This window comes from Salvelinus namaycush, chromosome 19 (genome assembly GCF_016432855.1).
Source record: "Salvelinus namaycush isolate Seneca chromosome 19, SaNama_1.0, whole genome shotgun sequence".
Classification (NCBI taxonomy): Eukaryota; Metazoa; Chordata; class Actinopteri; order Salmoniformes; family Salmonidae; genus Salvelinus; species Salvelinus namaycush.
In genome coordinates, this window is record NC_052325.1 from 32,110,702 (window position 1) to 32,134,837 (window position 24,136).

General features: G+C 41.9%; 2 protein-coding genes across 4 annotated transcripts in view; one reads left to right on the plus strand and one right to left on the minus strand.

Annotated features, from left to right (window-relative positions):
- The window catches only part of kdm6a (lysine (K)-specific demethylase 6A), a 101,821-nt gene extending 97,046 nt beyond the window's left edge, over positions 1-4,775 (plus strand). For all 3 annotated transcript variants that reach the window (XM_039014844.1, XM_039014843.1, XM_039014845.1), the window contains 4 exons: positions 1,695-1,836; positions 1,951-2,077; positions 2,775-2,945; positions 3,848-4,775. In XM_039014844.1, coding sequence (XP_038870772.1) covers positions 1,695-1,836; positions 1,951-2,077; positions 2,775-2,945; positions 3,848-3,874 — 467 coding nt within the window. In that variant the 3' untranslated portion in view covers positions 3,875-4,775. The remainder of the gene's footprint in view (positions 1-1,694; positions 1,837-1,950; positions 2,078-2,774; positions 2,946-3,847) is intronic.
- On the minus strand, positions 4,376-11,206 carry dipk2b (divergent protein kinase domain 2B). The gene is made up of 5 exons (XM_039014846.1): positions 10,759-11,206; positions 9,689-9,953; positions 8,268-8,441; positions 7,485-7,779; positions 4,376-5,683 (listed from the first exon to the last, which is right to left on the minus strand). The coding sequence occupies exons 1-5, from the start codon at positions 11,061-11,063 to the stop codon at positions 5,289-5,291; spliced, it is 1,434 nt and encodes a 477-aa protein (XP_038870774.1). The 5' UTR covers positions 11,064-11,206; the 3' UTR covers positions 4,376-5,288.
- Positions 11,207-24,136: the final 12,930 nt, after the last annotated feature.

Consider the following 24,136-nt stretch of genomic DNA (forward strand, 5'->3'; position numbering starts at 1 on the left):
CTGAATACTTATGTAAATGTAATAATTGCAACAACAAAAAACGTATTGCTTTGTTATTATGGGTTATTGTGTGTAGATTGATTAGGGGGGGAAACAGTTTAATCACTTTTAGAATAAGTCTATAACGTAACAAAATGTGGAAAAAGTCAAGGAGTCTGAATACTTTCCGAATGCTGTGAATATGTCAATCTAGCAAATTTGGCAACTAAAAGCAACTTTCTAAACAATGTTTTGGTTAGTTTCAAACTTGTCAGCTAGCTAGCTAACGTTAAGTTAGCTGGCTATCTAGTTCAAAAATTGACCATATATAGCTGACAACATCTTAACTTTAGCTAATTTGTATTAATTATTACAGGAAAATAAACCCACAAGATCATTAATTACAAGTTAATGGTCGAGCTAATTATAGAAAATAGCTTACGGTTGTGAGTGTGACAAAATAAAAACAAGGCATTCTAACGAGTATTTTTTTTAACTAGGACATTGTCTCGTTGGCCTAACGTTATATCATAATTTGACTTTAGTGCTGGTCATGTTGTTCTTCACATTACTGTCTCTTCTAAACACACACTATATCAAATTAAATCAAATCTGTTTATTTGTCACATGCACAGTATAAAGAACGTGTAAACGGTACAGTCAAATGGTTACTTTCATAGTGGAGTCTTTTGTTTAGACATGTAGCTAGCTAAACAATGATCCATAATCCCAACTCATAATGTTACTACCCTGCATGAATCTACAGGTAGCTAAAGCTAACCAAATAGGTTCAATGTTAGCTAGCTAGCAATGCAAATGGCTCTGAGATATGACTAATATTTCTACACAGATCAGACACGTAACGTTAGCTAGCGAGCCAGTCAGCAAACGTTAAGCTAGCTAGCTAACAGTACGTTTTAACTTGCAATGAAAACTACTTTGGCAAAATTAGAAACGTATAATATCTGAAAATGTAGCTAGACTCTCTTACCTGTATTCATGGATGAACGCTTCTCCCTCTCTGTCACGGATGCCATGGTTGGACTTAGTTTGAAGATGTAATCCAGAGACAGGTGTTTTATACATCAGCCTTTGTGTATTCTCTTTAACTCCCTCTGCATATATTTGCAATCGAACGCCTGCATTTTCTCCATCTCCTTAGCTATCATACTCTACTTCCACTGGGCATTCCACTGATTTCAAAACTAGGTCCTCCAGAAAGTGAAAGGTGGAGAGTGGAGAGCATTGGCAACATTATCATAGTTCTTTGTGATACCTTTCAAAAAAGCCGTGTTAGAAAGGATTACCTACTCATACTGAGCAGCTCATGTTATAGACAGAAGCATGCTACATGGCAGACCAATCTGAACTCATCTCTCGGCATGTCCAGCCCATCCATGACCTTTTTCCGTGGCTAAACCAACTAGGCTCGTAATATAACAATTGTATTCATATTTATAGATGCCATACAAGTTTTTTATTAAGGTATATGAAAGTTCACGTGTTCCAGAAGGTATTTCTGCCTCTCCTGTGAGGTAGGGATTTGCGACACATGGCTTGTTTCAGGAAACTAGGCGTATGACAGTGTCAACTTGTGGCTATGACATAGTGAAGTTTGAAATTGAATTGTCATTTGATTCTCTTCTTCCTGCTCCTCTTTCCCCTTTATCCCATTTTCTCTCTTTCCCTCTCCTTACATGTCTCCCTCTCTCCAGCATACCAGTATAAGCTGGCGGTAGAGCGATATGAGTGGAATAAGCTGCAAAGCGTGAAGTCCATCGTCCCAATGATACACCTCTCCTGGAACATGGCCAGGAACATCAAAGTGTCCGACAGCAAGCTCTTCCAGATGATCAAGTGAGTCACACGCGCACACACATCATTCGTTCTCTCTCTCTCGCTCACAGACTCACTCACTCTCTCACGCACACACACAGCTAACCCCTGTACGCGTCTGTCTGTCTCTGCTAGGTACTGTCTGCTGCGGACATTGAAGCAGTGTCAGATGCTGCGGGAGCTGCTGCAGGCGGCAGGCAAGGAGCTGGTGTGGCATGGCAGGACCAGGGACGAGCCCGCACATTATTGCAGCATCTGCGAGGTACACACACTAGGGATGTGACAGAGACAATTTTTCTTCGTTTTTCCGTTAGAACGTTTAATAAAAATTCCACGTCAATTCGTATTGCGTGGTATGACCTCTCTGGGGCAATGAAGTTCTACCGCAGTCATACAGTAGGCGCCATCTGGAATCTGCTTCGGGCAGCTGTAATGTTGTCCCGAAAGCAACCTTTAATTCATATTGACTCTAGTGCTCTTTCCATTTGTTATTTTGATTTAACCTTTTATTTAACCAGGCAAGTCAATTAAGAACACATTTTTATTCACAGCGACTATCTGGCAAGGGGCAAAAAGCCTCTTGTATGAGCATTAGCGACTCACAAAAAAAATGAAACCTAGCCAAGTAATCACATTCTTCTCCCTACGTTCTCTTTTCTCTCCGTTACGTGTCTCACTCAATTTCTATCCGACCGCTCCATCTAAACACGTGTGCTGCGCACCCAGACTCCCATTGTTGCATAAGTAGGCCTATTTGTAAAATGTTTTCCCTTTGTGATGATGATCGGGAGCTGTTAGTGGTAGTTTTGTGATAACTGCACTGAGATTTTAAAAAATTGTGAGAAAAAAAAAAATTGGTTAGTGATTTAACATTTTAACCTTTAAACGTTCACATACACACATGTGAACGCGCACACACCTACCTCCTTTCACAATCTCACCTCTCCCTCCATCTGCAGGTGGAGGTGTTTGACCTGCTGTTTGTAACCAGTGAGAGCAACAGCAGGAAGACATACGTGGTGCACTGTCAGGACTGTGCCCGTAGGGGGAGCTGTAACCTGGATAACTTTGTGGTGCTGGAGCAGTACAAGATGGACGACCTCACACAGGTCTACGACCAGTTCACACTCGTAAGTCAGCAAGGACACTAGTGATTTTATGATGACCAATAGGTTAATGACCACGTCACATAAATAGTTTACACCAGTGTTTCCATTAGCTGGTAATTGCCGACTCTTGGCTCATAAAAATATATAAAAGCAGACAAATAAAAACTGCTGGATAAATTGTCCAGCAGAAAATATCCTGATAAATAAATGTCCTATATAAATCATATTGGCTATGCATTAAGGTTTGTTCAGGTTGTCTTTCAATCGCATTGTTTCTCTACTCTGCTTCTACTCTACCTGTCTTGCGATCTCACTAGCAAATTTGCAACATTATATCAATTCTGGGTCCGGCCCACAAAGTTTCCCTTGCCATTGAGTCTGTGACAGGCATGTAGAGGGGAAGTGTTCGGGTATTATGACATTTTTCTACATTAATCTCCCTAAAAGTCCACCAAGGAGGAGTATTTAATTTTGCTTCTCTCTTCCTCTAATACCTGGTCGAGTGGTGTGCTTAGAAATGCTAAAACAGTGCAAATCAAGCTAGCTAACTAGCTACTATACCAAGGATGGAGGCATAAACAAGTGGGAAAATAAATGGACATAAACACCATATTGACAAGCCAGAGGGACCAAGGAAGACTTGCATTGTGCAAGGAGCCAACATTCACTTAGGCTATCATTCCTCCTTGCATAATTACTGCAGTCACTGCCATATGGTATCATTGAAGAGAACATTCACTCTTAAAATGTGATAGTATTGAAGGTAGTAAGTCTACACACTAGTGAGTCAGAGTTCACATTAGTTCAAGTAAGAGTATATGATCATGCACACTTTGTAAAAGTGTACTAGTTCACTAGTAAGGCTTTAGGAGTTTAACTGTTTACATAGCCAAAATGAATCTCATCCCTCTCTCCCTCAACAGGCCGCTCCTCTGCCTTCCTCCTCTTGACGGTAACATTCTGTTGTTCTGAGGACAATAAGAATCCTCCCTGGACTCCCGAAACCTACCAGAATACCCTTTTCTGATATTCAGGAAGTAAGCCAGCAGTCCTCCACTGCTCTCTGTAGCTATCCCACAAGGCAGCTGTGTGAAAAGCTGTGTGTCTATGCAACCTGCCCAGAGCAGAGCAGAGGTGTCCTCCCCCTAAAGGACTGGAGGGGGAGGGCATTGCTCCTGCCAGCTACTGCCACCAGACTGTTCCAATGCTGCCTGGCTCAACTCTAGAAAAACACACAAAAATTTACAAAAAATAGTGACTGGCGACTTTTTGTATATATTATGTTATAACTGGCAACAACGTCACACAGACTACTGACTTGCAGAATTGTTCCTTTTTTAATTCTGTTTGTGGGCTGATATACACCTTCTCTAAGTTTGTTTCCCTTGAGATGAGTCCTAGCATAGCTGGTCTTTTGTATGTTAGATAGATACTACTTTGGGCAAGAAAATAATAAGAAAACAACATTTTGTAATGTGAAGAGTTAGAGCGATTTATATTTTTTTTTACAGTTTTATTGTTATTTTGGAACCATAATAATGTTTTGGTTGTGTAGGTAAAAAACAGTGAATAAAATGAGAGGTAAAAACAGCCAAGTCACCAAGAGAAATGGGTTGCACATAGACTTTTAAGGAATAAACTTTAATTTGTGATTTTCATTTTATTTTTAATCTTGTTGTAAATTTACCTTATTTATAAAATGCATATTTATTTGCTTGAAAATCTTTGTTGGAATGCTGTAATTTTTTTCTTCAGAGTTCCTGCCATTCAATTTGAAGGAGTCGTGTCATTTTATACACGGCCCCTCCTGTTTTCTAAATTAATAAAATTGCTTTAGCAAAGCATTTTGCAGAGACCCTCCTTGAAATGCTTTTATTGTTTGAAAGATGTTTTATGCGCCATTTAACAGAAGTTCTTTATTTTCATGTGGAACTTCTCATGTTTCTTCTTTACATGTTCATCTCTCCTATGATGCACAGAGCTGCTGTGACCGGTTCACTACCTGAAAGTAGCTGAGGTCTAAAGCAGGTAAGCAGCAGGCAAGCACTACACTACAGGCAAGCACTACACTACAGGCAAGCACTACACTACAGGCAAGCACTACAAGCTGCTAAGTACTACAGACTTCACATACACTGCCCCGTGCAGAACCACCACCCCCTTTGTGTGCGTAGTCAATTCAGCTCAGTGCATAGTCATTCCAGCACACAACACTCCAGAGTCCCTTTGTCAGTCTAATATCAAAGCTCTGCAGTCCCACCAACTGTCTGGATCACAGTTCATATGTGCACTCTGGGCACCTGTGGACTTAACATTGTCTATGGCTGTAGCAGGGTAGTATGGGTATTGTAGTCCTGTCAGCTCTCAGTAGTCTTGGTTGTATCTGCACTCTGGGTACCTGTAGGTGTAGTGTGGGTTGCAGGGCCTCATGGGTTTTAGCAGGTCCATCAGAGATCCTACTGCTGCCATGATCCTCCAGTCAGTCTGGCTAGGGTCTGCACACACACCCAGCAACAGGGGCACGTCTCTTGCCAACCTCCCCGCCTCTGCCTCACCCTCCATGGGTAGCCTGGTTGGCTGGGCCCCCCTCTCTGTGAGCAGCAGTCTGGGCAGGAGTGCTGTGCAGAGCAGAGTGAGGCTCTGGGTAGGGCGGACAGAGCTGCAGGGAGGAGAGCGATGGCAGGGGGATGCACCCTGACCCAGGCAGGAGAAGATGTCCCCGCCAGAGCCTGTTTGGGAGGGAGGGTCTGGGGGGAACCCTGGAAGAGAGAGGGTAAGTGTGACCGTATCCAAATATTTGACCCTTACTAAAAAGACTGGATAAGTGTAGGTGATATCAAATGTTATTAGTCACATGCAGATGTAGACTAAAGCCTTGTTCACACTGCAGGCCTTAATGCTCAAATAAGTTTTGTTTTTCAAACCTGTCGGTACAGACAGCAGGAAAAATAACAGATTTGTATCAGATATGCCAAAAATTGGATTTGAGTCTCTTCAAACTGCCAATATGAACATGGCTTAACAGTGAAATGTTTAGCTATGGGACCTTTTCCAACAACACGGAGTTAAAGAAGGTGCAAAATAAAATGTTTTAGAGGAGAGTGTCGGAGTGCAACTCAATATTAGGAAAGTGTTCCTAATGTTTGGTATACTCAGTGTATACGTTTTATATACTGTATAATTTCTCTGCATCCATTCCCTAGTTTGTAATATCAACAAACAAGGTTTGCCACTGAGTCCTCTTTTACTGCTGAGATGACAGTCATTATAAGGATAAACTTCCCTAGTCTGTGTGTGGGCCTATTGCCCACGTTATTCTAACCCAATCGTCCATATGATGCCACAGCAAGGATCCTGACCAACACAAAGATAACTGACATCATTAAATGTCCCCACAGAGCTTCTGTATATCTGATACAGTGGAATATATTGTCTTTGTTTCATAAAGAAAGGAACTTCACTACTCTCATTACCAGGGGGCTTTTTTGTCTGTTGTAGGTAATTCCAATTCTGTTACAACACACAGCATCTCAGTAGAAGAGCTAAAAGAGACACCATTGCCTCCCATTACTAGCACACAAAAGAAACCTGTGTTGTGTTCAATAGGGAGAAAATGTTTTGAAACAGGGAGGTTCTACCTAAACTTGTCCGATAAGAGCATAGATGTTTGTGACCCCAATATAATGATTTGCAGAACAGAAAAAAAGGAAGTGTATTAATTGACGGTTTCTAAAAAGAGGAACAGAGGAAAATATATCCTTCCTGTGTGAGGTTCTAAATAACACTATCAGCTACATCTGGCTGATAATGATTAAAGACTGAACCTTGATAGTACAGTGATGTTTCTGGAAAAATCCCTCTGCTTGTGTGTTGGCTAATTGGGCTATCTGCATTGTGTCCCGCCACCCGCCAACCCCTCTTTACGCTACTGTTACTCTCAGTTCATCATATATGCATAGTCACTTTAACAATATCTACATGTACATACTACCTCAATCAGCCTGACTAACCGGTGTCTGTATGTAGCCTCGCAACTTTTATAGCCTCGCTATTGTATATAGCCTCGCTACTGTTTTTCACTGTTGTTTTTATTTCTTTAGTTACCTATTGTTCACCTATTACCTTTTTTGCACTATTGGTTAGAGCCTGTAAGTAAGCATTTCACTGTAAGGTCTACACCTGTTGTATTCGACACAGGTGACAAATAAACTTTGCTTTGATTTGTTTCTATGCAGTGGATCAGACAGACATGCTTGTGTAAGCCACACAATAAGCTCATAACGATAGGTACTTTCAAGGAATATTCAAAGGAATATTTATTCTGATCACATCTCTGACTCTTTTTGACTCTCCCAGCTATGAACATATACTGTATTTTCACTGTTATGGATGAGGTGAGCCCACCCTCTTTCCCCAACCCCATGTAAAAGAGCTTTTTCTTTGGGAAAGTGAAACCCCTTATCGTCGTCATCAACACCATCCTCATCATCCACATCCATATCTGCAGAGTCCCCCTATCCTCTGATAACGGCAGAGCCAGTACCCATTTGTTCCACTCACCCTGCTCCAGGTCAATGACCCCTATGCTGCTGGCATCTGTGATGAACACTCGCTGGTCATCCAGCAGGCCGAACATATCCTCCTCTAGCCTGGTGTAGTAGAGCAGGAAACCCAGACTGTTGTGGCCCAGGCCCTGGGTGATCTGGAGTAGCTGGTAGGCCACGTCCACCCTCTGGACGAACTCCCTGGAGGAACCATAAAGGCCCCACAGAGGCCTGGAGCTTGCCCACACCATCAGCCTGCCACACGAGCCCTGGTAGCGGGGGAATGGCCAGCCCTCGGTGCCTGGGAACATCTGGTGATGAGGAGGGGAACATGGTGAGCAAACAGAGGGCCGGTTTGTTTGTTTTGGTTAAACCTACAGGGGGAACGATTCCTTCTGTTCTCGGACACAGTCATCTGAGGTCTTTGCTGCTTTTATTGTGTATCAAAATCTCCATGGTCCGTGTATTTATAGGATACCAATAGCTATAACCTTTCTATTGTCAGTATTGTTAAAGTAAAGCTATATACAGTAACTGGTGAACCCACAACCTTGATTACATCAGTCATCCAAAGCCATTACAGAACGATGTCCACAAGGTTCCTGGTTTTGCACTTAGAATGCTAGAGTATACTTATGCCTGCACTCAACGGCTGGTTTCCTGGAAACAGATTATTCCTAGTTCTTGCAAAAATAAACACTTTCAATGGAGAATCTACATTTGAACATGCTTTTTAGTCCTAGGATTTATCTGTGTCAGGGAAACTGGCTGTGTGTATCTATGTATGTCTCTGGCCCACCTGCAGTATGAGAGGCTGTTGATTGACAGCTAGCGTGTAGAGCAGCCGTAGTTTGTCTCTCTCTGAGAAGTGCTTCATCTGAACACTGCCCACGTCAACCACCTCAGCATAGCGGCGCACAACGCGGTCCAGCAGTCTCTGGGAGGGACAGCGCAGCAGGGGAGGTGCCAAACCCTGGATGGGGTACAGCCAAGGTTTCAGGAGGGTGCCACGTTACAGAATATTGAAGTTTACTCACCTGTTTGCACATCTGTACCCATCCACACCTCTACCTGTTAACATCTATTCACACCCCTACCAGTCCCTAAGTCATATACAGTATACACTACATGACCAAAAGTATGTGGACCTTTGCTTGTCGAACATCTCATTCCAAAATAATGGGCATTAATATGGAGTTGGTTCCCCCCTTTGCTGCTATAACAGCCTCAACTCTTCTTGGAAGGCTTTCCACTAAATGTTAGAACATTGCTGCGGAGACGTGCTTCCACATTCAGCCACAAGAGCATTAGTGATGTTGGGCAGGCTCGCAGTCGGCATTCCAATTCATCCCAAAGGTGTTCGATGGGGTTGAGGTCAGGGCTCTGTGCAGGCCAGTCAAGTTCCACACTGAACTCAACAAACCACTTCTGTATGGGCCTTGCTTTGTGCACGGGGGCATTGTCATGCTAAAACAGGAAAGGGCCTTCTCCAAACTGCTGCCACAAAGTTTGAAGCACAGAATCATGTAGAATGTCATTGTATGCTGTGGCATTAATATTTCCTTTCACTGGAAGGAAGGGGCCTAGCCCGAACCATGAAAAACAGCCCCAGACCATTATTCCTCCTCCACCAAACTTTACAGTTGGCACTATACATTGGGTCAGGTAGCGTTCTCCTGGCATCGGCCAAACCCAGATTCATCCGTCACACTGCCAGATGGTGAAGTGTGATTCATCACTCCAGAGACCGTGTTTCCAGAGTCCAATGGCTTTACACCACTACAGCAAATGCTTGGTATTACGCATGAGGATCTTAGGCTTGTGTACGGCTGCTTGGCCATGGAAACCCATTTCATGCTCCCGACTAAAAGTTATTGTGCTGATGTTGAGGCAGTTTGGAACTCAAGGACAGAATGGTCCCGTTCTGTGAGCTTATGTGGCCTACCGCTTCCCGGCTGAGCCATTGTTGCTCCTAGACGATTCCACTTCACAATAACAGCACTTAGTTGACGGACTTGTTGGAAAGGTGGCATCCTATGATGGTTCCACGTTGAAAGTCACAGAGCTCTTCAGAAAGCCATTCTACTGAAAGCCATTTTATACACCTGTCACCAACTGCTGTGGCTGAAATAGCCAAATCCACTAATTTGAAGGGGTGTCCACATACTTTTGTATATATAGTGTACATATCTCTATATATATTGCTCTACCTATGCGTACCTTCACAATATGGGGCAGCAAAAGATGTGATTGGTTCAAGCTCTGGAATCTGGGTGTGACCCTGAGGACGGCCTCGATGCTGCAGGGACCCTGCCGTCCCACCGAGCGACAGATTGAACGGTCGGAGGACGAGTGCAGACGGGGGGAGGAGAGGAACGACAAGACCACAGGACGCCAGCTTAATGAGTCATCTGTAAGGTTCCCCGGGAAACTCTGCTTCTCAGCCAATGGGAGTGTGGTATCCGGGGACATCCACCAATCAAACCTGGGGCGGGGAGATGAGGGGGTGATTCAAGCTGCGGTGGAGAAGCTAATCAAGACAATTGAGATGCACCCAAAGTATACTTTGAAATACTGTATGTTAGAGGAAAAGCAGTGTGGAGAATGTAACAAAACCTTGAGTTGGCCACTTGAACAGTTGCCAATATGGTGGCTTGTCATAAGAATAAGGTCAAAATCATAATCAGAAAACAAATGTATTACCCTGATATTTTCTATGTTCGTCTTGTTAGTCTATGTTAGTCTTGGATCACAGTTGAGGCTCAGTTGATCTTTCCTGGACACTGCCCGACATCCGTTGGAAACAATGGAAGTTGAACCATTTTCTCTGGCAGATGGCAGAAGTTTGACAGGTGACTTGGGACATTGCGTGCCGTGTCTTTTGGGTGTATCAACATTAACTACTGTATGTGGAAAATGTTTTGTTATAATATTCCTTAAGACGTTACACTCAATGACTCTTGCCACACATTACTGTAACATTGAAGTGTGTTAGGAATATACAGTACTACGTGCACAGGAAATATGTTTGTGTGTGATTTCCCCCAGAATCATGACCACAGGTGTTGGTTGAAAACCATTCAGCTAGGACAGCAGGTCACAGACTATTATAGATGTCTATGTCATAGCACCGTCAATTCACTAAGACTGTGACATTCATACATGCAATCCCTTGTGCTGTTCTGAGCTCACTGTAAAGGGACTTACAAGTATTTAATAAATGAGAGGCGAGAGCAAAATCAGCGCTATTGTACCCAGCTATTGATTCTTAGTAAGACAGACAGACCTACCTTATCTGGTCCTTCAAGAGCTTCTTACAGATGGACGTCCCCACGCAGGCATTGCACTTGTCCAGCCCCAGGAAGGCTCTCTGCAGGCTGAGGGCTTTCTGCTGGGGAGCAGAGGGAGTACCAGCAGCCTCCACTACTGTTGGAGCCCAACACACACATAGCAGCCAACTCAACACACACACTGTCAACCTCATAAACCCCACGGCCCTCTGATCACAACGCTTTAGGGGCATGATGGGATGAATCGAGAGAAGGACCACACACACGCACACTCTCATACACGTATCACAAATACGTCCACACATGCATAGACATACTGACACACACTCACGCTGATACGTTCTCAGACAGAAACTTAATACAAACAACTCAGCTTTGGCCTCGTCAGTCTTTTCTTTCTCTCTTCTCTCTCTCTCACTCTCTCTGTCTCGCTCTATGTCCCTCTCTTTTTCCCTCTTTCTTTCTCTCCGACCCACCCTGAATAGCAGCACCTCAACAGGAAACACATGGAGGATGCAGATAGCCCTGTTGCCGTGGATGCGCTTCCTCCGACCTTGGCTACAACCCTGAGCTAGCCTGTAACACGTGACCCCTAACCCCACCCATACCACTCTTACCTCCTTAATGTGGGCAGTCCAAACCTGACACCCGGAGGCCTTGTAGCCTCACTCACCTAAGTGGGTGAGATGCTCTGAGTGTTAACAATGACCAGGATAGCACAAACAGATCTGGGACCAGCCTAGAAATCCAGTGGTCCGGAGGCTTCTACTGCATAGCACTCACAGAGGTGAACTAATACAATTCCTTATTATGCATGGCCGACAGTCCTATCTGTTTTACACAATCTATTTCTATCTGAATGTTCTATAGCGTTGCAGCCTCCCGCAGGGAGCCCAGGTTCACTTAGGTCCACGTTGTTATATTGCTGTACTTGTAGATATTGGATATTAAAATGAACCTTTAGTTAAGTATGAACATCCTGGGCTTAGTTGTAGCCTGCAGAACCAATGCATAACCAGAAGGTGTCACTCTAGCTAAGCTTGAGAGAGGTCGCCCAATGGTGAGTCTGATGTGGTGACACCCACCCACAGACACACCCACCACCCATTCAAGAAAGCACAGCTCCTTAGTTCAAAGCAGTTATTAAATGATGAAGGTGTATTCCAAGTGTGTTACTCACAAAGTGACTCAGCTGGTGTGCGTTCCATTCCACTTTGTTTTAAATCTTATATCCCGTGAGTCACACACACTTCAGCACATAACACACATGTCAATGTTTTGGGAGAGGAAATGGGATATACAGGGGGGTAGCATTATATTTCTGAGCTCAAGTACAGATGTAAGATCTTCATTTGATCAGTCTCCTGAAATGTTTGTTGTGCAGCAGAAAATGCGATCTTGTAGTGGATTCAAGGATTAAAAAAACTTGTAATTTCCAGAGTTGATTTGCCGATACAAAAAAATGGATCAACCCCTACAAAAAATGCCCATTAATTATAATCCACATTTCCTGTTGCTGCAGGATTATTTTCCTGCTGTAGTAAACTGGCTCAAATAAAGATCCTAAATCTATATTTTCACCAGCCCAGATGGAAGCACAGTAATTAGTGGAAGTGATGGTTTGGTGAAAAATGTGACGGACAAGGTTAGTTGGGTTAGAAGCATGTTCATTGGATTGATTGAGAGAGAGCAAGGCTCGGTGTCATGTAGGATATTCTGTTTCTCAACCAGAATAAGCTAATAAGTGGAAGGTATATTCTAAAGTACTTCATATAACGCTTCAGGCAATGCAGAGGCTGTATCTTTGGTTGATGATCAGCAGTCTTTATCATTTCTGCTATGCACCATCAGGACCACCGCACTGCACACAGATAAAAAAAAATGTTTATTTAACTAGGCAAGTCAGTTAAGAACAAATGACAGCTTACCCTGGCCGATTGTGTACCGCCCTATGGGACTCCCAATCACAGCTGGTTGTGATACAGCCTGGAATCAAACCAGGGTGGCTGTAGTGACGCCTACAGCACTGAGATGCAGTGCCTTAGACCGCTGCGCCACTCGGGAGCCCATGATGTACAGTACCAGTCAAAAGTTTGGACACAACTACTCATTCAAGGGTTTTTCTTTATTTGTACTAATTTATACATTGTAGAATAATAGTGAAGACATCAAAACTATGAAATAACACATATTGAATCATGTAGCAACAACAAAAGTGTTAATCAAAATATATTTTATATATGAGATTCTTCAAAGTAGCCACCCTTTGCCTTGTTGACAGCTTTGCACACTCTTGGCATTCTCTCAGCCAGCTTCATGAGGTAGTCACCTGGAATGCAATTCAATTAGCAGGTTTGCCTTCTTAAAAGTTAATTTGTGGATTTTCTTTCCTTCTTAATGTGTTTGACCCAATCAGTTGTGCTGTGACAAGGTGGGTATACAGAAGATAGCCCTATTAGGTAAAAGACCAAGTCCATATTAGGGCAAGAAAAGCTCCAATAAGCAAAGAGAAATGACAGTCGGTCATTACTTGAAGACATGAAGGTCAGTCAATCCGGAAAATGTCAAGAACTTTGAAAGTTTCTTCATGTGCAGTCGCAAAAACCATCAAGCGCTATGACGAAACTGGCTCTCATGAGGACCGCCACAGGAAAGGAAGACCCAGACTTACCTCTGCTGCAGAGGACAAGTTCATTAGAGTTAACTGCACCTCAGATTGCTGCCCAAATAAATGTTTCACAGAGTTCAAGGAACAGACACATCTCAACATCAACTGTTCAGAGGAGACTGTGTGAATCAGGCTTTCAATGGTCAAATTGCTGCAAAGAAACCACTAGTAAACAACACTAATAATAAGAAGTGACTTGCTTGGGCCAAGAAACATGAACAATGGAAGTTAGACCAGTGGAAATCTGTCCTTTGGTTTGATGAGTCCAAATTTGAGATTTTTGGTTCCATCCGCTGTGTCTTTGTGAGACGCAGAGTAGGTGAACAGATTATCTCTGCATGTGTGGTTCCCACCATGAAACATAGAGGAGGAGGTGTGATGGTGTGGGAATGCTTTGCTGGTGACACTGTCAATTATTTATTTAGAATTCAAGGCACACTTAACCAGCATGGCTACCACAGCATTCTGCAGCGATACGCCATCCCATCTGGTTAGCGCTTAGTGGGACTGTCATTTGTTTTTCAACAGGACAATGACCCAAAACACACCTCCAGGCTGTGTAAGGGCTATTTGACCAAGAAAAATGATGGAGTGCTGCATCAGATGACCTGGCCTCCACAATCACCCGACCTCAACCCAATTGAGTTGGACTGCAGAGTGAAGGAAAAGCATTCAACAAGTGCTCAGCATATGTGGGAACTCCTTCAAGACTGTTGGAAAAGCATTCCTCATGAAGCTGTTTGAGAGAATGCCAAGAGTGTGCAAGGCTGTCATCAAGGCAAAGGGTGGCTACTTTGAATAATATAAAATATAAAATATGTTTAGAATTGTTAACACTTTTTTGGTTACAACATGATTCCATATGTGTTATGTCATAGTTTTGATGTCTTCACTAGTATTGTACAATGTAGAAAATAGTAAAAAATAAAGAAATACCCTTGAATGAGTAGGTGTGCCCAAACTTTTGACTGGTACTGTAGTTTATTCCCATTCTGTTCATGCTTTGACAACATGTTTATGACTTGTTAAGACTGTTTCCCTATTAGTTGTATGCACTGATTAAATATTTCGGTATTTTTCCCCCTCTTTGAATTATTTTGAAAATGGCAGTTTTCTTAATTGCATTATCCAACTTTCACTAGGCCTATAGGGCAAGTATATATTAGTTCCCAAGGTGTTATAATGCATTTTCACATTGCCATTGTTTTTCAAAATAGAAACTAACAGTCAACACTTGAATGAACAAAGCAGTGTAATTAGGAACACACATAAATTACTGTTCCAGAATCTGAACACAGGGCTTTCTTTCTGTACTAGTATTAGTGAAGATATACTTTGAATATTGTCTGTCAACTAAGCTAAGTTCAAGTTTGTGCCTCCCAATGTGCGGATCACTCTATATATACCGTCCAGAAATAGGCTCCTCGCGCGTATCGTGAGTCACCACGCGCTCATGACCGTTGCGGATGTGCGCGCGTGACAACTTTATATGGCGTGAGTAAGCGCCGTTCTGACAAATTGAAACGATTGCACACAGGGAGTATATAGCCCATTTCAAATATATACATTTCACAAACAGGTAGCAGCAGGGTACGTGCATGCACATTAAGAAACATAGTGTACTTTTAAACACTAAACACTGAGGGTATTGTTTTAACAGGGTGTAAAGATGTATTTGCATATTTCACATGCATTTAATGCCACCTGTTCCTGAAACTTTCACCAAGTGACTGCCTAACTGAATGTGTTTGAATTAAAATGATAAACTGGGTAATTAGAGCCCTGAATGCTGATTGGCTGAACGGTGTGGTATATCAGACCCTATACCACAGGTATGACAAATTTCTTTTTTTTACTCTTTTAATTACGTTGGTAGTCAGTTTATAATAGCAATAAATCACCTCGGTTGTTTGTGGTATATGGCCAATATTCCACAGCTAAGGGCTGTTCTTATGCACGATGCAATGCGGCGTGCCTGGTTACAGCTATTACCCAGGCACTCCGCATTGCGTCATGCTTTAGAACAGCCCTTAGCCGTGGTATATTGGCCATATACCACACCTCTTCAGGCCTTATTGCTTAATTAAACCCTTTATGGCCACATATTACACATTTCATAAGGCCCTTAGTTATGGCCTAGTTATTCCCAATATTGTGGTCTGAAATCCTGTTTCATTGGCAACATCCGACCCTCAAGTCACGCTAAGCTGGTTTTGGAAATGATTAGTAATTCCTATCGGAATACAGACAGAGGGAGGAAATCCAAAAAGTTTAATATTTTTATCACCCATAACCTGCGCTAAGCGTGACTGCTATGGTGAAGGATTTAACTATCAGTAACTGGTGCAATAAATCCAAACCCTTACAGGTTGGATTAGTTTTAGACAAATTCAAGTAATTTTCCTTTGTATAGTATAAAATTAATTAATCCATCAATGTGCATTAGAAAACAGAGATATTTAAAACAAACTATTAAAAAAAATCTACCTGCAACAAAGCATGCTGGGAAATATAATAATGAGTCCCCTTTTCACTTTAAGAGAGTTAACGGAAATGAACTCAACAGAGTTGAGTAACAACAACACCACGAGATTAAAAAGATGTCTTGAATCAAATATCCTTTTCAGTTGTGCTAAAATGTAGGTAAAGTGACAGATATTCCTAACACTGATCTGAATAAAAGGCATGGAAAGTCACACATTTCTAATGACTAAATTCACTCTAAACCAGACGATGGGAATGTAAACACTAGTGTTTAAAATCTGAACACTTAGGAGATATTGGTGTTCTCCTGGTTGGAACCTGACTGGGAAAATCTGACTAGCATATTTAATCTTTAATTCTAAATGCATGTGTTTAAGATACGAGCACTTATTGGCAAATCTAAATGCCACATTTTTCACTTGTAAATACTGACATTTAGGTTACAAATGTGTTACATGTTACATGGTTTTACAGTGTAACGTGCTCTATAAATAAAGTCTTAGCCCACACTGTATGGACTTATTATACATAAATCATAAATTAATCATGTTGCAGAATAGGCTATGCCTAGGCTAGCAGAATTTGATTTCTCAAATGAGCCAGCCTCGTGCAGGCTAGCCTGCTATTGCTAAATAAGAATTTGGGTTTTTACTTATTCATCTATCTAAATTGCAACTGAATGAAAAACTACGTCAATGCCACACTAGAGAATATTGGAAATGATATGCTGTTTGAAGAAGTGCAGAGTCACCGTGCACATGCACAAAGATGGGCAGTATTCCTAAAGATGGGCAGTATTTCTGTTACATGTATTTGAAATACTTATTTTAATTACTTCAGAGTATTTTGTATGTTGTATTACACTGGGCTGAACTACACTCCAATGTATTTTGTAACAAGATACTTTTGAAAGCTGTAATTTGTATCTTCAACATAACTTTCTATACAGTTTCTTTAAAGCGGTTGACAATTTTGTGTCTCCCTTTCACCCTAAATTGGTATAAAAAGTCTGATGGCACTATGGTGTAATAAGAGCATCTGCTAATTGAACCTGTATATAATGGAAACATTTACAATTGCAAAGCATGCTGAGTATTAGTCTAAAGAACTCTGCCACTAAACAAGGCCAATGACAATACCCAGTGTGCTTTGCAGTTGTTCATTTTAACATACAGTTGAAGTCGGAAGTTTACATACACCTTAGCCAAATACATTTAAACTCAGTTTTTCACAATTCCTGACATTTAATCCTAGTAAAAATTCCCTGTCTTAGGTCAGTTAGGATCACCACTTTATTTGAAGAATGTGAAATGTCAGAATAATAGTAGAGAGAATGATTTATTTCAGCTGTTATTTATTTCATCACATTCAAAGTGGGTCAGAAGTTTACATACACTCAATTAGTATTTGGTAGCATTGCCTTTAAATTGTTTAACTTGGGTCAAATGTTTTGGGTAGCCTTCCACAAGCTTCCCACAATAAGTTGGGTGAATTTTGGCCCATTCCTCCTGACAGAGCTGGTGTAACTGAGTCAGGTTTGTAGGCCTCCATGCTCGCACACGCTTTTTCAGTTCTGCCCACAAATTTTCTATGGGATTGAGGTCAGGGCTTTGTGATGGCCACTCCAATACCTTGACTTTGTTGTTCTTAAGCCATTTTACCACAACTTTGGAAGTATGCTTGGGGGTCATTGTCCATTTGGAAGACCCATTTGCGACCAAGCTTTAACTTCCTGACTGATGTCTTGAGATGTTACTTCAATATATACACATAATTTTCCCTCCTCATGATGCCATCTATTTTGTTAAGTGCACCAGTCCCTCCTGCAGCAAAGCACCCCCACAACATGATGCTGCCACCCCCGTGCTTCACGGTTGAAATTATGTTCTTAAGCTTGCAAGCCTCCCCCTTTTTCCTCCAAACATAACAATGGTCATTATGGCCATATAGTTCTATTTTTGTTTCATCAGACCAGAGGACATTTCTCCGAAAAGTACAATCTTTGTCCTCATGTACAGTTGCAAACCGTAGTCCGGCTTTTTTATGGCGGTTTTGGAGCAGTGGCTTTTTCTTTGCTGAGCGGCCTTTCGGGTTATGTCGATATAAGACTCGTTTTACTGTGGAAATAGACACTTGTGTACCTGTTTCCTCCAGCATTTTCACAAGGTCCTTTGCTGTTGTTCTGGGATTCATTTGCATTTTTCGCATCAAAGTACGTTCATCTCTAGGAGACAGAACGCGTCTCCTTCCTGAGCGGTATGATGGCTGCGTGTCCCCATGGTGTTTATACTTGCATACTATTGTTTGTACAGATGAACGTGGTACCTTCAGGCATTTGGAAATTGCTCCCAAGGATGAACCAGACTTGTGGAGGTCTACAAAGAGGCACTGAGTTTGAAGGTAGGCTTTGAAATACATCCACAGGTACACCTCCAAATGACTCAAATTATGTCAATTAGCCTATCAGAAGCTTCTAAAGCCATGACATAATTTTCTAGAATTTCCCAAGCTGTTTAAAGTTGGTGTATGTAAACTTCTGACAAACTGGAATTGTGATACAGTGAATTATAAGTGAAATAATCTGTCTGTAAACAATTGTTGGAAAAATTATTTGTCATGCACAAAGTAGATGTCCTAACCGACTTGCCAAAACTATATTTTGTTAACTAAAAATTTGTGGAGTGGTTGAAAAACGAGTTTTAATGACTCCAACCTAAGTGTATGTAAACTTCCGACTTCAACTGTACACTGTACATTTACATTTTGGTCATTTAGCAGACTCTTATACAGAGTGACAATGCATTCAACTAACATAGATAAACAACAACATTTCACAGTCATAGCAAGTAAGAAGTGTCTGTAACCGTTACTGAGAATGTTTTTCCTTTTCGGCCGGTTACTTACAAATGTATTTTAAAATAGAAAACACATGTATTTCAGTTAATTGTAATTTAGTTTATTACATCGGTCTTTACAGTATTTTGTAGTTGTATTTTGTAATTGTAATTTGTAATTTATGCACATCCCTGCACATGCAGAATTACCCTAACCAAACCGTAAGCCTATAACGTACTGGCCATTAGAGACGGTTAAGTTATGCCTATAAAACCAATGAGGTAGAATTCCCCTGGATTCTTGAACTGGCTGTTCTGGTGCCATGACTCATTGGTTGCGGTGGGTTATGTTTCAAGGGGTTTGAGTTGTTACGCACCGAGTCACCGGATATATTTCATATACAAGGTGTAAAATAAACTACCTCACTTTGCTTTCATCACCCGTCCGCACCCGTGGTCATGTTGTGAGGAGCAGAGGACTCAATGGGAACCTTTGTCCACTCATGCTATGTTTGTCAACACCACTCTTGTGCATTCCTACATTGCCTATGACTGATTTTGGAGTGAAGGCAGATCTGGTGATTAGGACCTCAGGGTCGCTCTGCAGTGAGTCATGGATGTGAAATTGGTTTGGATCCCAGACCTCCAGGCTCAGAGTTTATACCCACAAGCCATCAAACTACTGAACTCTTGAACCGGGACTGACCACCGGCACAACAAAGTCTCTTGCAGTCTCCCTGCACCCTACCACCCACACCCCCACCATGACTTATTGCACAATTTTTAAATGTAAATTTTCTTTAACCTTTATTTAACTAGGCAAGTCAGTTAAGAACAAATTCTTATTTACAATGACGGCCAAACCCGGACATCGTTGGGCCAACTACTTCAATTATTTTGAGTGCCTTGTGTTATATTTTAGCTACATTTTTATCCTATTTTTATTCATTGAGCTTTTATTTTTTATTACTCTTTTATTCACTTAATTACTTTTCTATTGTTGTTGCATTGTCTAGAGGTGAACCTGCCAGTCAGCGTTTCGTTGCACTGTGTACTCCACGTATATCATGTGTATATGACTAATAAACAAACTTGAACTTGAATACACATTTCCCACTGGGCAAAAACTAGTTGAATCCACATTGTTTCCACGTAATTTCAACACAAAAAATCTATGTGATGACATTGAATCAATGTGGAAATATAGTCAGATTTGCAAAAAGTCATCAACATAAGGGCATTACGTCTTTTTTTCACCCAACTTTTAACCTACATCCAACGACATGGTGAAATGTTTTGTTGATTTTACGTTGAATTCACGTTACTTGATAACACAACCAAATGTAAATCAAAACTGTACGTTGAACTGAAGTCGGCCCAGTGGGTTAGTTGTTTTTTGTTTGTGCCACAGGACATTCTTGCCTTGGACTTGTGCTCTCCAACTCAATTTGATAGGACATTCTACAGTCCTTAGTTTCTACCAAACATTATATATTTTATTGTTAGAAGGATTGCATTTGGTTAAGATATTGTTGACCTTAGTTTCTATTCAGCTACTGTACAAGCACAAATGTGAAAAACTATACAAGCATCAATGTACTGTATGTAGAAGGCTAAAGTATCTCTGTGGTCACACGCTACTTGATGCATGTGGTCAGTTTACAAAGAAAAACCACGTGGTGGCAGTGTCCACAACAAATATGCATCATCAACACATGATGTGGGACTTTTCTCAGTGTGAGTTAGATATCACTGGAGCAGAACTTGTGTTATTCCCATAGGTGAAAGGTTTTCCCAAAACCACCTGAATTGTTATCAGTTGAGTGTTGTAACTGTTTTTCACCTATATTCTAAGAGGGATGTTCCAGTGAGTAGGCTACAATGTGTCAGTGTCGAACATTGCTCATTTGAAACAGTGGGCGTATGTTAATCCATTGTGGCAAAGGTTTAGTCATATTTAGAGATATTACTATCATACAGCGTAAAGTAGGTAAAAGGTCAACACTCTGCATAATATGCATCATATCTCAAATTACTTTATTACTAATGTAACAGTTGAGCGGGAACAGCTGGATGGAGTCTTGAACCAGTGACTATGTGGTTATCATGTGCCATAGAAGTCCAGACCTCTTGACACATGCAGCAGTACATGCTTATTGCTTACATACAGGATTATACTTTTCTACCACAACATTGAGGACATTTCTTTAGATTTTATTAATAAAAGCAATTTTAGCGCCCTGAGCGTTGGTCTTCCGGACAGGTGGTACAGCATAGGGCAGGCTAACCTACAGTACCTACCTGGGATACAAGGGGAACTCCACTGCTCGAATGACTAGAATGATTAGCTACACTGAACACAAATATAAATGCAACATGAAACATGGGACCAACAAGTGTTGGTCCCATATTTCATGAGCTGAAATAAAAGATCCTAGAAATGTTCCACATGCTCAAAAAGCTTATTACTCTCAAAATTTGTGCACACATTTGTTTACATCCCTGTTAGTGAGCATTTCTCCTTTGCCAAGATAATCCATCCACCTGACAGGAGTGCCATATCAAGAAGCTGATCAAACAGCATGATCATTACCCAGGTGCCCCTTGTGCCAGGGACAATAAAAAGCCACTCTAAAATGTACAGTTTTGTCACACAACACAATGTCACAGATGCCTCAAGTTTTGAGGGAGCGTGCAATTGGCATAACGACTGCAGGAATGTCCACCAGAGCTGTTGCCAGATAATTTAATGTTAATATCTCTACCATAAGCCACCTCCAATGTTGTTTTAGAGAATTTGGCATTACGACCAACCGGCCTCACAAACGTAGACCACATGTATGGTGTCGTGTGGGTGAGTGGTTTAATGATGTCAACGTTGTGAACAGAGTGCCCCATGGTGGCTTTAGGGTTATGGTATGGGCAGGCATAGGCTACAGACAACAAACACAATTGCATTTTATCAATGGCAATTTGAATGTACAGAAATACCTTGACGAGATCCTGCGGCCCATTGTGAGGGCCAATTTTCTAAGGTACACTACATGACCAAAAGTATGAGGAGTTGGTCCCCCCTTTGCAGCTATAACAGCCTCCACTCTTCTGGGAAGGCTTTCCACTAGATGTTGGAACATTGCTGCTGGGACTTGCTTCCATTCAGCCACAAGAGCATTAGTGAGGTTGGGCACTGATGTTGGGCGATTAGGCCTGGCTCTCAGTCGGCATTCCAATTACTCCCAAAGGTGTTCGATGGGGTTGACGTCAGGGCTCTGTGCAGGACAGTGATGTTCTTCCACGCCGATCTCGACAAACTATTTCTGTATGTACCTTGCTTTGTGCATGGGGGCATTGTAATGCTGAAACAGGAAAGGGCCATCCCCAAACTGTTGCCACAAAGTTGGAAGCACAGAATCGTCTAGAATGTCATTGTATGCTGTAGCGTTAATATTTCCCTTCACTGGAATTAAGGGGCCTAGCCCAAACCATGAAAAACAGCCCCAGACCATTATTGCTCCTCCACTATGCATTCGGGCAGGTAGCGATCTCCTGGCATCCACCAAACCCAGATTTGTCCATCGGACTGCCAGATGGTGAAGTGTGATTCATCATTCCAGAGAACACGTTTCCACTGCTTCAGAGTCCAATGGTGGCGAGCTTTACACCATTCTAGCCGACGCTTGGCATTGTCCATGGTGATGTTAGGCTTGTGTGCGGCTGCTCTGCCAGGGAAACCCATTTTATGAAGCTCCCGACGAACAGTTCTTATGCTGACATTGCTTCCGGAGGCAGTTCTGAGCTCGGTAGTGAGTGCTGCAACCGAGGACAGATGATTTTTACGTGCTTCAGCACTCGGCAGTCCCGTTCTGTGAGCTTGTGTGGCCTACCACTTCGCGGCTGAGCCGTTGACATTTCCACTTCACAATAACAACACTTACAGTTGACCGGGGCAGCTCTAGCAGGGCAGAAATTTGACGAACTGACTTGTTGGAAAGGTGGCATCCATTGACCGTGCCACATTGAAAGTCACTAAGCTTGTCAATATTGTTTGTCTATGGAAAATGCATGGCTGTGTGCTTGATTTTATACACCTGTCAGCAACGTCTGTGGCTGAATCCGTGACCAACAGATGCATACCTGTATTCCCAGTCACGTGAAATCCATAGATTTCCTCATATGAAGTGCAACTCAGTAAAATCTTTGAAATTGCTGCATGTTGTGTATATATTTTTGTTCAGAATAATTAGCCAGCAGGATACACACACACACACACACACGTACACACACCATTTCTGTCCCAGCCCACCCTTACAAAAAAACACATGAAAAAAAACATGTGAAGTTTCACATGTTAATTTGTCACGTTTTCCCTCTCCCTCTGCCCTCTGCCAGCCTTGCTGAAGCACCTCCAGATCATCACCGATCCTCCACCATATTTCACAGTGCGTGCGAGACCTGGAGAGGCCTACAAGCCACAGTGTGTTTGGTGGAGGATCAGGCAGATTTGTCTTTGTGAAGGACGCATGAATCAAGCCACATACAAGGTTGTCCTGGAAGAAAACTTGCTTCTTTCTGCTCTGACAATGTTCCCCAACTCTGAGGATTGGTTTCTCCAGTAGGACAATGCTCCATGCCACACAACCAGGTCAATCAAGGTGTGGATGGAGGACCACTAGAACAAGACCCTGTCATGGCCAGCCCAATCTCCAGACTTGAACACCACTGAAAACCTCTGGAATGTGATCAAGAGGAAGACGGATGGTTAAAGCCATCAAACAAAGCCGAGCTGCTTGAATTTTTGCGCCAGGAGTGACATAAAGTCACCCAACATCAATGTGAAAGACTGGTGGAGGGCATGCCAAGACACATGAAAGCTGTGATTGAGAATCAGGGTTATTCCACCAAATATTGATTTCTGAACTCTTCCTAAGTTAAAACATTAGTATTGTGTTGTTTAAAAATGAACATGAACTTTTTTTCTTCGCATTATTCGAGGTCTGACAACACTGCATCTTTTTTGTTATTTTGACCAGTTGTCATTTTCTGCAAATAAATGCTCTAAATGACAATATTTTTATTTGGAATATGGGAGAAATGTTGTCAGTAGATTTTAGAATAAAAAATAAAAAAATCATTTTACCCCCAAAAATATAAATAGTAAAACCAGAGAAACTGATCATTTTGCAGTGGTCTCTTAATTTTTTCCAGAGCTTTATATATACACTGCTCAAAAAAATAAAGGGAACACTTAAACAACACAATGTAACTCCAAGTCAATCACACTTCTGTGAAATCAAACTGTCCACTTAGGAAGCAACACTGATTGACAATAAATTTCACATGCTGTTGTGCAAATGGAAGACAACAGGTGGAAATTATAGGCAATTAGCAAGAC